A 15,088-nucleotide genomic window follows, 5' to 3' on the forward strand; every position below is an offset into this window, starting at 1 on the left:
CAGGAATGGTTTTTACCACTGCTGGTAATTGCTGTTCTAACTTCTCTTTCAAGGAAGTGAAAATCTTTGAGTTAGACACCTCAGATCACCTTTAACTGTTCTCAGCTTTCCCTCATCATACCTTACATCTATCGACCCTGTGCATGTACTATGTCTTCATGATTTTAAGATGGTTCTTACCTTTGCCCAACATTGCTGCTCTAACATCTCTCTAATGGAAGTGAAATCTTTGAGTTTCATAGCTCAGTTCACCCCTAACTGTTAAAAACTTTCCCCTCATATCGTTCATCTACTGACCATGTCTTCAAGAGCATTCATGGTTTTAAGAAGGTTGTCACCTTTGCCCCGACATTGCTGTTTGATGTCTTCAAGAGCATTCATGGTTTTAATAGGGATGCCAGTTGGAATTGATCAGAGGGCCTGAAAATCACATAGAATACAATATTTTGTAGACAAAAATGCTAAAGCTTTGGCCTGAAAATAAATTGCCAGAGCCTGAATTCAGGCTTTTGCCTGAAAACTGGCATCCCTGTTTTAAGAAGGTTCTTACCTTTACCCGACACTGCTGTTCCAATGTCTCTTTCATCGAAGTGAAATCTTTGAGTTGGATAGCTGTTGTCTTAAGATCACCCTTAGCTGTTCTCAGTTGATCTCTCATACCTTCGATCTCCTGGCCCTGTGCAGTAACAACATCCTGGAGATGCCTGTTTGCCTACCAAATAAACATAATCCAACCCAATAACCAAAGACATTGGTGAAAGCAATTTAAGGAGGACATCTGAGGCCAGTCTTACAAAGACTTGCGATTGATCCGATCAATCGCAACTATGGAAAGCCAGCAAAGCCAACATATAAAATACATGTTTGCTCAAAATTTTTTCTAGATATGAATGTATATCCACAAATTTATTGATTTCTTGTCAGTTCGGTGTGTTCTCCTTTGTTTACAAAGGACATTTTGCACATTTCCTGTTAAAAAAAATATGACACTGATGGATTTCCATAGAGTTACGATCGTAACTCTTTGTAAGGCGGGGCCCAGGTCAGGCATATGTTAACTTGGTTAAGCCTATTGATATTTTCAGTACTGGATTGTCAATGGCAGCAATTACTAAGGTGAAAATCTTAACATTAACTCACAAGCCAAAGTATTTTGGAAAGGCATATATTTTTACATGGCTCAAATGTAGTTATTTCAATTATTTGTTATATTTCCTATCATAACTTCACCATTTTAACTGCTGATCATGGATGCTAATTGCTAAAAGAAAAAGTGTCATATTACCTTGTTAGCAAATTTTTACAAATATTTTGCCAAGCAGATTCATCAAAGTTTAATTTGATCTTTCATAATTTCTCTGCATATTACCAAAATAAATGACAGAAAGTGTACCAGTACAATATACCGGTAAATTTTGAAGTACTCAACAAAAAACAAAGAGATGAATTAATTGTTTTGGGGTATTTCTTGTAGTTGAAGAAGCAGGCTATAAAAGCATTAAAAGACAGAATACGGTATAACTTACAGTTTCTAGTTTGTAATTATTATCCCTGAGCAGTTGATTATCTCTCATAAGAGCAACTCCTTTAGCTTCTATCGCATGGTGAGTAGACACTTGGGCTTTGGAGTTTCCTAACATATCCTGAAGAAAATCACAATTCTTTAGTTTTAGCAAGAATACAATTACTGTATTACATGTATATCAAACAGAGATTTTTATTACAATGCTTTGTTGAATACCACATTCCATTTTATACTACTTGAATATAACATATAACCCACACAGTATTATTCTTACAGAAATTTTCTATGAAAGAAAATATTGCTCCAATTTTGTAATCCATAATTTAAACAAAGTGCATGCAAGCCTTGCTCACAAGCATAGGTGCCATGGCAAGGTATCAATCCACAAACTTTCAGGTGCCTTAGACCACTGACCACAGCACCTCCTTTGAACCATACATGAAAATACCTTGAAACAGGGTTCAATTTCATGAAACTTGCTTTCATGAATAAATAAAAAAAATCAATAAAAGATTTTCATTTAGCCTTTCCTATCAGCCCAAAAAAAGCAATGTCTGTACGTCTGTAAACTTTACAAATCTTCCCAATTTTGTTTTTTCAGATAAGTTTCATGCAAAACGGATTGATGGGACCTGCTATAAAAAAATGCACAGGTTTTCTTTAATACACTGTGCAGACTCACACAATTGTTGAATGACATCATCTTTTAATTGGCACTAAAAACTTTTGCCTGGCTCTGAGACAATCACTTCTATTGGGTTCTGTAATAGTCAACCCACTTGTGCGACCTGCTATACATGCCAGCAGGCTAGATTACAAAGCATCTGTCATAAGTTAGGGTTGAACCTATTGGGTTGCCTGTACTGCATGGGTTAATGAAGTGAGATGGTCATGGACCAACTAGACAAATACTGCCCTCTACGAATAAATACAGCGGAGGTGACTGGCGGGTATAATCTTGAGAGAATGATGAGTGCCATCATATTCAACTACTACTACTCGTAAGAAATAAATTCTTTCATATTTATGTTATGCCTTTCAAGAGCATACTTTATTTAATCAACTAAATGATATATATTTTCTCCTTTTTTTTCTCTAGTAAAGCATGAAAGCTATGACTGAAAAGAGGACATGATGTGGAGAATTAACTAATCAAATAATGAATAGCTTGGCTTACCCTATGTTCTGCAGCAAGTCTGTCTAATTCATGTACTGTTTCTTGCCACATCTCATTAGCTGTTTCTCTTTCCTGTGAGAGATAAATGAATCAGAGTCACTCAAGGCTTTGATTTCATAGCAATAATAATAATATGCATTTATATAGCTATCTAATTAGAAATAATCTATTCCAAGGCATACTAATATTATTACCCCTGCTTTAGCTACTGCTGTGAATTCAAAGAATTAATCTTGCTGGCTCCCCATTTACCTCACCTGGGTTGAGTGCAGCACAATGTGGGTAAATTTCTTAAGAAGACTAAATGGATGGAATACGAACCCATGTCCCTTAGATTGAGAGACGAAAGTCAGAATGACTAGATTATGATGCACTCTCATATAAATGAAGATGCGATCAAATCCAACAAATCTTTTAAATATTTCAAAAAGGACTTATAATACATAAAAAGGCACAAAATAGAGGATTAACCCTTATTAAACTGGCGAGGGGGGGGGTCAATTTGACTCCCCCTCAACAAATTTCATCACTATGCAGTCGCGCAAAGTTTTTGATGGCGCCACTCACTGACTTTTTACTTTCAATTTTTGCGCATCATTTAAAACCAAAATTGCGACGCCTGGGGACGCGGTTCCGAAATTACGCAACATTTTGTAAGCGCATGTCAGACCCGAAATTGCTCAAAAACGTGATTCCGCGTACAAAGTCAATGCAAATTGTGTTTTTCAACCAAAAATCATAGATGTATGATCATTTTTAATTTTGTTGGTTTAAATGGATTTATTTTATGCTATTTATGATTGCAGAAAGGTCCCCGACATAGTTAATTGAAAAAAACAATAAAAAACAAAGGTTTGAAAAAACAAAGAAATACATAAGAATTTAAAAAACAATAAAGTTCATAAGAAATTAATTATATTTTTGCAATTTTGTATAGATATTTGTTAGAAATGTAATAATTGATACTCTAACCAAAAATTAGCATTCTACCAACTATATAAATTGAGTTAAAGGCAAAAACATACACAAAAAAACAAAATTTAGGGCAAATTTGATACGCATATTTGCATAATTAATTAATCAACAATATAAAGAATTAATTTTTTTAAAATTTTACCATACAGTCTTGTAGTTTACATCTGGCTCTACGCGCATGTAAATTTTTGCAGCAATCACGCGATCAGCGTCCGAGATCTGGGGGGGGGGGTCAAATTGACTCCCCCCAATATACACTGGTCTGAAATAGCCCAGTTAAGATAGGGTAAAGGCATTCATACATTTACTTTCGTGCAATTTAAGAAATAAATATTTGCAGAGAAAATAACTTAAGAAAATGCTAATATTGTATCGTTCTTTTTCCAGTTGTCAATAGACATCTTCCTCGGTGATATTAAAAAACCCTGTAATTTACCAAGTTAGAAATAATAATGGTAATAAATAGTATTCACAAATGTCAGAATGTCTCTAAAGTGATTCAAAGCTGAAAAGGACATAAAAATGTTTTACATACTTTTCTTTGTTGAATTAACCACATTTACATAAAACAGATGTGTTTAAAGAGTAGTTTAAACTTTATGTATCAGTTGTTTGATGTGAGTTTGAAAGGTTGTTCCATGAAATAAGCATACTGTCACTATAGGATTAATTAATTTTATACCTTTTCTAAGAGCTCAATCTGTTTCCTCAAATTATCAACAAGTTCTTTCTCAGCAACCTCTTCACTGTGGTCTCCTCTCAAGCCTGACTGAATTGTTTCTAGCTGTCCCTCCACCACAGATTTTAATTCTTGATGTAATCTAAACAAAGACAAAGACCAGCAATCAATGACAATGACTAAAGACACTCAGACTATTAGGTTACAGAAGAGACAATTTCAATTGTTAATATATTATTGCCTGACATCCTCAGATCATACCTAGTAATGGGCCATACTCTGAACTCAAGTTTAATGTTTACTCTGGGCTAAGCTGAGGTTTAAGTATGGATAGCCAATTTTGACCTAAATATTTAACAATATAGGTTCAATCCATCATTCATTTGGTACTGATATTATTCAGAACTCTCTGTGAATCCAAACTTAAATAGGTTTTCTTCGCCATTAAAGCATGATAAAAAGAGCAGAGTAACATAATACTTGTAAACATACAAAGCAAAAAAAAAAACAAACAAGTGGAATGCCTCTGGCTGTCTCACCTGCATCACGTGATTCAATATAGCAGCAGTGCTGACTTTAACAAGTGGAATGCCTCTGGCCGTCTCACCTGCATCACGCGGTTCAATATAGCAGCAGTGCTGACTTTGAATACTACTCTAACTCGCACAAGATGTTCAGTGATACATGGTTACTCTTATGTCCACTTTTTATGAACTAGACCAATAAACTTACAGAGATATGATGGTTATTCAACAAAAAACCCCAACGTGGCCAAAGTTCATTGACCTTACATGACCTTTGACCTTGATCATGTGACCTGAAACTCGAACAGGATGTTCAGTGATACTTGATTACTCTTATGTACAAGTTTAATGAACTAGACCAATAAACTTTCAAAGTTATGATGGTAATTCAACAGATACCCCCGATTCGGCCAAAGTTCATTGACCCTAAATGACCTTTGACCTTAATCATGAGACCTCAAACTTGCACAAAATTTTCAGTGATGCTTGATTACTATTATGTCCAAGTTTCATGAATCAGATCCATAAACTTTCAAAGTTATGATGGGAATTCAACAGATATCCCCAATTCGGTCAAAGTTCATTGACCCTAAATGACCTTTGACCTTGGTCATGTGACGTGAAACTCATGCAGGATGTTCAGTGATACTTGATTAACCTTATGTCCGAGTTTCATGAACTAGGTCCATATATTTTCTAAGTTATGATGACATTTCAAAAACTTAACCTCAGGTTAAGATTTCGATGTTGATTCCTCCAACATGGTCTAAGTTCATTGACCCTAAATGACCTTTGACCTTGGTCATGTGACGTGAAACTCATGTAGGATGTTCAGTGATACTTGATTAACCTTATGTCCAAGTTTCATGAACTAGGTCCATATATTTTAAGTTATGATGACATTTCAAAAACTTAACCTCAGGTTAAGATTTTGATGTTGATTCCTCCAACATGGTCTAAGTTCATTGACCCTAAATGACCTTTGACCTTGGTCATGTGACATGAAACTCTAATAGGATGTTCAGTAATACTTGATTAATCTTATTGCCAAGTTTTATTAACCAGGTCCATATACTTTCTAAGTTATGACGTCATTTAAAAAACTTAACCTCAGGTTAAGATTTCGATGTTGATTCCTCCAACATGGTCTAAGTTCATTGACCCTAAATGACCTTTGACCTTGGTCATGTGACGTGAAACTCATGTAGGATGTTCAGTGATACTTGATTAACCTTATGTCCAAGTTTCATGAACTAGGTCCATATATTTTCTAAGTTATGATGACATTTCAAAAACTTAACCTCAGGTTAAGATTTCGATGTTGATTCCTCCAACATGGTCTAAGTTCATTGACCCTAAATGACCTTTGACCTTGGTCATGTGACATGAAACTCTAATAGGATGTTCAGTAATACTTGATTAATCTTATTGCCAAGTTTTATTAACCAGGTCCATATACTTTCTAAGTTATGACGTCATTTCAAAAACTTAACCTCAGGTTAAGATTTGATGTTGACGCCGCCGCCGTCGGAAAAGCAGCGCCTATAGTCTCACTTTGCTTCGCAGGTGAGACAAAAACTACTATAAAATAATTATTCACAAAAAACACCATTTATATAATGATACAATACTACATTAATTGACATCTGACCTTGATCATGTGACCCAAAGCTTGTCAGTGATACTTGGTTACCCCTATATCCACATTTTATACACTATATCTATAAACTTTGAAAGTTATGACAGCAATCTAATAATTACCTCTAAAATAGCAGAAGTTCATTGACCTTACATGACCTTTGACCTTGATCATGTGACCTACAACTCACACAGGATGTTCCGTGATACTTGATTACTCCAAATTTCATGAATCAGATCCATAAACTTTCTAAGATATAATGGTAATTCAAAAGATACTCAATTATGGCCAGTTCATTGACCTTTGACCTTGGTCATGTGACCTGAGACTTGCACAGGATGTTCAGTGATACTTGATTACTCTTATGTCCAAGTTTTATGAACTAGATCAATAAACCTTCAAAGTTATGATGGTAATTCAACAAATACCCCCAATTTGGCCAAAGTTCATTGACCCTAAATGACCTTGGTCCTGTGACCTGAAACTGAAGCAGGATATTCAGTAATACTTGATTAACCTTATGGCCCAGTTTCATGAACTAGGTCCATATACTTTCTAAGTTATGCTGTCACCTCAGGTTAAGATTTGGTGTTGACGCCGCCGCCGCCGTCGGAAAAGCGGCGCCTATAGTCTCACTCTGCTATGCAGGTGAGACAAAAAAAATAGACCTTTTTGTCTTCCCATAATTTTAGTATAGTCAGACCATTGTCTAACGTTAAGTTATACCAGAATTCAGAAAACAAAGCAATTGCCCTTCTGTTGGACAATTCTTCAGCAAGTCAATTGCAGGCATTCGTATGTATTGTAAGTCTTGTATTTACTCATGAGTTTGAATTGGGTATGTAATAAAACTGACCACAAATCTTAGAATTCATACTTACAGTCAATTACAACTAGTTATGAAGGACCAGGGGGTGTTTCACAAAGAATTTAATGTGACTTTAGAGTCGTGCTTAAATGCCAATTCACAGATGTTATCTAAAAGTCACGTCCACTTCAGAAAAATGTTGATTTGAATCAACAGAGAAAAATCAGACTAGCATAATGCTGAAAATTTCATCAAAATTGGAAGTAAAACAAGAAAGTTATGGCATTTTTAAAGTTTCGCTTATTCTTCCCAAAATAATTATCACACATTGTAGACACATGCAAATGAGAGACTTGATGATGTCCCTCACTCATGATTTTTTTGGTTTTTTATTGTTTGAATTATATAATTTTTCAATTTTTACAAATTTGACAATAAGGACCAATGACCTTGACTGAACCATATAATGCTATAAACAATTGGTAATTCCTCATGTTCAGGTAGAAATAAAACTTTGTTTCACAAGACAGTAAAGAGAAAATTAGAATATTTCATATGCAATATAATAAAATACTAAAGAAAAAGTAAGTGAGTGATGTCATTACGTCCCTCATTTGCATACCGACCGGGATGTGCATATAACTATTATGTGAAATTAAGCAAAACTTTAAATGTCATAAGTTTCTTATTTTACATCCGTTTACATCCGATTTTGATGAAATTTTCAGTGTTATGCTTGTTGGATTTTTTTTCTTTTCATTCAAATTAACTTTTTGTTGGGGTGTCCTTTAACGCGTCATCTGATTGATAGATATAGGGTAGTGTGTGTCATGTGTGCATGATCTGACCAATGCAGTGATGCATTATATACCACAGCTACTGAGATCTAACTGTAATTCTAAGACACACTTAATTAAATCAGGAGTGTCATATCTGACAAATATAAGAATTTACTATTGTTATTGTCATGGTCATAATATTACCTGCTATTTTCCCTGACTAGTTTGTCTACTTTGGTCTGTAGGTCTCTCATCTCAACCTGCAACAAAAAATACACATTCATAAAGCACTATGCATCACATTCATGTATATCTTTGCTATATTTGACTTTTATTCTAAATCCCCTACCGTATTGATACACAAAAATCACACATCACCATCTTTAATTAATGTAATGTCTGATTGAGAATCCTTTTACTGAAATCGTTCAATTCAAAATGTAATTATGTACAAATTACTATCATTAGTATTGATTTTTTTTTAAATAAAGGTGGTCTCTGTAACTTATCTTATAATTATCTAAAGCCAGTTACATGCATACGTTACCTTATATACGCCAATTTGCTGAGACAGTTCCGTTATTTGCCTGTCGTACTCTGCAATCAATGGAGACAGCATTCTAATCAGAAAAAGAAGTCATACAAATCTTAGTTAGAATTGTATTTTCTTGTTTTTCATAAAGCCAGAAAAGCCTCTCTTTACTATCAGTAAATCCCCCCAAAATGCTTGTCATTATCACTATTCTACCCATTAGAAGATTATAATTATATGTGTGCCCTAAAATGGTTATGACATGAGGGATGTAACATTAAAATGTGTTTTATTGGATAAATTTACTGACTTAACATCAAAATTGCAATTTTATAAGAAAGAAAGCTACAATGAGCATACCTCAAGGGAAGCATTTCAAGAAGTTACTTATTGAATAATTCATCTGACAAATCATTATGATCCAACAATTACCATTTGTTACTTTAATAACCAATCAAAAGTTTTTTTTGAACTATCCCAGAATAATACCACCAAACTTGTTATTCCGAGAACAAACCTCTCCACAGCAGAAAAATGTTTTCGTAAAGCTGGATCTAGACTTTGGATACACTCCCCTCTGCCATCCGAACAACACCGACCATATCATCTTTCAAACGACAACTCAAGTCATATCTTTTTCCAAATATCTAGTTTTCTATTTTCATTTATTTAATATGTATTTGTTTTGATGATTTTTGCTATCACTGTTTTGGTTTGACTTGGCTAACCCGTTATTGTATCTGGGGCCTCAAGTGCTATACTAGAGCTTCTGTGAATGATGTGCTGACCGGGCTTGTCCCTTAAATTGTTGGTGAACGAAGCAGCAAGCAAGAGGCCACCAGGCCTCATCTGGCGCAGTTGAGAACACCAATAGTTGATGCAATTTAATGTATAAAATTCTATACTTTTTTGTTACTTAAAGATAAATTCCAGTATTGGTAACGATCTCAAAATGACTTCAATGATCTTCAGTGTGAACATTTTTCAGCGTAGATTTCAAGATTTCACAAAGTTCAGTTTATGTAACTTTACCAGATCTAGATCCTCGATGATATACTGATAATTAAGCCTGGTTTTACAGACTTTCTCATGAAATCAGTGTTTACTGCAACTACTGGCATTTCTCTTTAAGATTTTATTTCTGACAATTGTAAGCGCTGTGATACTTTTTGTGTATAGCGTATATAAATAACCGTTATTATAGCTATGACTAATTCTGTTGCAATACCTAAGTTCTAAATCTCTTGGACTCATGTACTGAGAACCAATGCATGACATTTGTTTTCTAAAGGCCATCGCAAATCTTACAACTGGTCCACGAACCGATTTTTTGAACAAATCATATTTCGCTCATTTTCTGAAAAAGTGAATGAAAAATATTTTTAATTTGAGGTTCACATTGACTGAAAGAAGACTAATATTACAATTTTGGATGATTGCAAGCCTTTAATTTGGAGTAAAGGCCAAATTAGTTTAAAATCGTATGACTGCTATGACGTCATTACGACTAGTTATTAAATTCACTTTTATTCTAATAAGGATAACAGCATACCGATAGTCACAGATTTGAACATCTATGGTATTTGTATGATGATTTCGAGCATTACACAGAAAGATATTCCATTTTTCAACACAAGCATCAAATTCTAATATGTTTTATTCCAAAATCAAGTCACAGACCAATCGTAAGGTGTGGGGTGGCCTTTAATAATATTAACAATATCATAATGCAAATTAAATCTTAATAATATTTCTGACCCTATTTGCTTAAGTTCAGTACATACAGTGTATATGTTTGCAACACAGAATCTTTAATTCCAATCTCAGGATGGGTTTATCACATAAAATCTAACTACACCTATTAATGTCTCAACCAATCAATTGTTTTTCTTACAAATGTATAGAATTTTATATGTATTTTGATGTAAACACTGCACAAATAGCCTTCAGACTACAGCATTACATTAATTGAATATTTCACTTTGATATTTAATAAACCAAAATTGAAGTGAATTGAGATCAGAGTGAGTTTTTTTTTTTAATAAATGAAATAATTGTTTGTTGCAACTACAGGTGAATAGCTTTATAATGATTGTATGAAACAGAACTCACGTTCTACTTGTAAGCCATGGAGCACCTGGGTCACCCTGATGATAAAGGCTCTCCTGATGAAAAAAAAATGAATGGTGACAAACACAATTAAATTCATTACTCTTCAATAACAAAGCCAAAGCAGTGATTGTACTTTGTATAGAGTGAAAGTCAGCTTTTCAATACAAAGTAATCCAGTACACTACACAGATTACAATAATAATAGTACTTTAAAGCCCAACTTAAAAATATAACTGGTAAAATGTAAATTTTCAACTCTGTACCTACATATTTTGTTTTAAACTGAAAACCCTCTTTCATTTCTTTTTCTTTTCTCTTTGTCAATATCCCCATGACATAGGGAATACACATACAAAGGTTTATGTACAACTGTAGTTTTTATGCCTAGATAAACAGTAGATTTTTAATTTCATTTTTCATTTTTACTTCTAAATGTAATCAGTGTAAAGAAAAAGTGAGATCAATATTTAAGGTCAAAATAAAATATATATATGAGTGATTATCATTAAAGGGGAAGTTCACCCTGACAAAAAGTTTATTGTAAAAATAGCAGAAAAAATAATAAAAAATATTGCCAAAGGTTTGAGAAAAATTCATCAAATAATTAAAAAGTTATTAGTTTCAATTATTTGATTTGTGACTTCATATGCCAGCAGCATTCCTACATAGCGAATGGTAAAAAATCAATGAAATGTCATTTTCTCAGAAAATTGAAAATGGTTTCACACCGGATCATGAATAGAAAACAAAATTAAGTCATCAGGAACCATACAAAATTTGAAATTCATGCATATTACATAACACATGGGGCAGCTGCTCGTTTATGACATCACAAATCCAAAACTTTGAACTCTAATAACTTTCTTACTCTTTAACAAATTTTCCTCAAACCTTCACCAATATTTTTTACTATTTTTTCTGCTATTTTTATGACAAAGTTTTCTTCAGGGTGAACTTCCCCTTTAAAGGTTTTGACAATTTTATACCATATTTTGTAGATCTATTGTAGGTCCCCAAAATAAAGAATAAGTCAGGTTCGATAAAATTATTCCAATTCAATACAGCAATCTCACCTTAACTTCGTTACAATGCCAATTACCCTTGATAGACATCTTAGAGAATATAAAGCCATTGCCTTGCATGCATTGGTGATCTGCAGCTGGCACATCTCTGACAACTCCATTTACATGCATTCCTATATCCTCTGAGGGAGGGCGCTATGAGATTATGATGTCATTTGCATTATTAGGTCTATTTGGGGAATAATGCTTGATTCCTTTAGTTTTTAATTACAGTTTGGGGAGGTTTGAGTACAAGTGGGTGAAAGGGAGCATGGAGAAGAAAACATGTCAAATCAAAAGGATATTAAGGGTCCAAATGTTATATTCCATTTAAGCCATAAAAATCAGAGAAGAAATGACATTTTCAAAGCATTACCATTTCCTTCTTTTCCAGAGGTCCATACTTCTCTTGATATCGTTGAAGAACAGCACTCAGTCTCTGGACTGCAAAGGAAAAGAAAAATGCATATGGCAAAGTTATACATACATAAAATTAAATTCCAGGGTTGCTGATTCATCCCTCATTTTACCTACCTGTTACATGTAAGAGGAACAAGGCTTTCCCATGGAAGAATTGAGCAAAAAACTTGTGGGAGACTGTACAAAGTGAGTGTATGCAATGCAAAAGCCAAGCAGAATGACATCCCATTTCACAACATTGAGCTAACATTCAAAGGAGGCCAAGCAGAATGAAGCATGAGGCCACACAGAGTGACATCTCATTTTACAAGGTTTTGTTTTGATACACAGAATTAATGAGCTTTGAATATTCATAAAATGGACATGCTTATTTGAGAAGAAAACATATTGCTCAAACTCTGTGAACCTTAAATGGCCATCACAATGTTGAGTTATTGATTGGATTCTTGGTTGTTCTTGCTTCAATATGCTGCATTACATTAAAACACATTTTTTCATTAATTACAACTTAAAACATAAACCCATACCCGAAATACGGAGTGACATCTGAAATATTCACACACAGGCAACATAAAATGACCTTATTTTAAAATTTTCTTTTGATATGATGTAAAATGATGACCTTCTGATTATCCAAAAGAAAATTTTACAAGCAACAGTTTTCTGTTAAATTGAAATCGCGATCGGTTTGACCTGTCACCGATCGCATGCGATGTTTTGAAATCAGCCGTGAATAATATTACGTGTGATACTGGCCCAAAATCACCAATTTTGAGGATAACCGGAGGATGGACATGGAGTGAAATACGGGTGAAGACTAAGATATTAAGTTGTTTATCTTTCTCCTTATATTTTTTCTTTAATTTTTACAATAAACATGATTTCCATCCCAAATTCACACCTTTGTGACTCGGAATATCCAAACTGATACACCGTCTCGAAGTTCGGGTAGGTGGAGTGTAGTGTAGCGGTAGTGAAGTGGAGTGGAGCCTTCACGAACTTCGCTTGAGGTAGGAATTGCCCATCTCTATAAAAAGATATTTCTTAATTTTCTCTCTATTTATTTAAATTTAACAAATAGTCAATACCTACAATGTTATCAAAAGTCAGCAAGTTGGCTAGCTCCACCACCATAACGCATTGCGGTTCTGATAAGCAATAAACCTAAATCTTATGGGGTCATTGGATGGGAGAGGAGTAAGGTCTAAGGATTAGGAAAGAAGCTAGTCACCAGCGCTGTCTCTGACTCTGACGAAATAAACGGTGTCGGTAGTGAATGGACTAGTGACTTAATTTTATAGAAAAAAAAGCAGGAAATGCCACATTTTGACATTATCATCTGAGTTTTTTGAAATAGAAAGAAATTCAGGTTTAATCTTAAAATTTAAATTTTAGGTGCGCAGATGTCATTGATAATGATATTGCCATTGGTGCTCCCACAGCCTAGGCTAGCGGGAACTCAATCGAGGTCGCGCCCGATCGAAAGGGGCAACTAGCTGGCAGTTTCCGCTAGGTGCGCTGCTAAACAAACTGACGTTAGTTCGTGTTCACTTTACACTTACCTTGATCTCGCAAGAAACTTGTTTCATCGCCTTCCATCTTTCATTCACTGTACAAATCTATCAAGTGAATTCAATCTGTGAATTCAAAATACAACGTAGAATTGTAGATTCACCTCCAACGTTAGGCCTAATTTCAAAATAATTTTAAGTCTTCTACACCATTTTGAAGCTATAAAGCGTACGTCGAGACAGTTGCTATTGTGACGTCAGTGGTCTGGCCCCGCCCCCAAAATATTTTGGGTAAAGTCTATTGATATTCCACAATAATACGCAGTGACGTTTTCAAACTGTACAGTGCATCGGGCAATTATATAACTTCATAAATAATGACATGCATCAAATTACCAGTAAAATGAATGAATTTCATAAATATATACATAAACTATTAATCAATTCAACTGCATATGGTCCATTTATTTTTCCATTTCACTGAAAGAAATTTAAGAAATATAATACAGAAAATAAAGAAAACCACAACTGCACAGTCCAACACAAAATTATTTGTTTCAGAGGGAACTTCCACGAATTAGAAAATGGAAGAAACGATGAGAGAGAAAAGAAAATGAGTATTAAGGTGAGAAGAAAATGAGAGGAAGAAATGAAAAAAAAAATTGGGAAGGGCAAAATGAAAAATCAGTGTAGAAAAATGATGAAAAGTTAAAAGGGAAGGAGAAAAGATAAAACAAAAATGAGAAAGAAGAGAGATGATACCTCACGACAATAAAAAAAGAGGAAGAAAAAAAATGTTGTAAGTGTATACATAACTAGTAGTTCCTATAGGCCTATACAAAGTTTTATAGCTTATTGGTTACCCGGTGGAAACATTTCAGTTGCGCCACTAACTTAATATATAAGTGGCGCAGCCAATATTTTTCAGGGGGCACAAGGGCACATAGGGCCAAAATTTCTAGCTAGTGACAAACTTTTACTTTAATAAAATGAAAATATCATTTTGTGATAGATTTGTTTTACAGGATAGGCCTGTATTCAAATATTATATAAAATTTCACACTTTCCTTCTATTTCCTTTCTTTTTTCACCCCCCTTTTTTTTATACCCCCTTGGTATTGTAACTTGTGGTGGCAAGGGTCATGATATAGAGTCTTGCGACCAAGGGTAGAAATTTAGCTCAAATGTTCATCCGTAAAATGCAATTTCTAACCGTCACTATTTCCCCATGAAACTAAAACTACACGGAAATTGAACTATAAACAAAATACTATAGACAAAGTCATGCGGCCCTACTCAAAAAGGAAATACCCAAAGCAAGTGTACTAATGGTTCCCTTTATACAA

General features: G+C 34.3%; 1 protein-coding gene across 1 annotated transcript; it reads right to left on the reverse strand.

The window, feature by feature from the left end:
* Window positions 1–285: 285 nt before the first annotated feature.
* On the reverse strand, window positions 286–13,986 carry LOC121429949 (sodium channel and clathrin linker 1-like). Its single transcript, XM_041627215.1, has 10 exons — window positions 13,794–13,986; window positions 12,188–12,255; window positions 10,751–10,803; window positions 8,654–8,726; window positions 8,311–8,366; window positions 4,360–4,498; window positions 2,703–2,774; window positions 1,527–1,643; window positions 551–712; window positions 286–354 (listed from the first exon to the last, which is right to left on the reverse strand). The coding sequence occupies exons 1-10, from the start codon at window positions 13,828–13,830 to the stop codon at window positions 286–288; spliced, it is 846 nt and encodes a 281-aa protein (XP_041483149.1). The 5' UTR covers window positions 13,831–13,986.
* Window positions 13,987–15,088: the final 1,102 nt, after the last annotated feature.

The sequence above is a fragment of the Lytechinus variegatus genome, chromosome 1, assembly GCF_018143015.1.
Source record: "Lytechinus variegatus isolate NC3 chromosome 1, Lvar_3.0, whole genome shotgun sequence".
NCBI classification, from domain to species: Eukaryota; Metazoa; Echinodermata; class Echinoidea; order Temnopleuroida; family Toxopneustidae; genus Lytechinus; species Lytechinus variegatus.

Coding starts and splice junctions, on each gene's coding strand:
- LOC121429949 (XM_041627215.1), bottom strand. CDS start 13,830: ATGGAAGGCGATGAAACAAGTTTCTTGCGAGATCAAG. Junction 12,256..13,793: donor AAGTTTCTTGCGAGATCAAG/GTAAGTGTAAAG, acceptor TTTCCTTTGCAG/TCCAGAGACTGAGTGCTGTT. Junction 2,775..4,359: donor AGATTGAGCTCTTAGAAAAG/GTATAAAATTAA, acceptor TATCTCTCACAG/GAAAGAGAAACAGCTAATGA.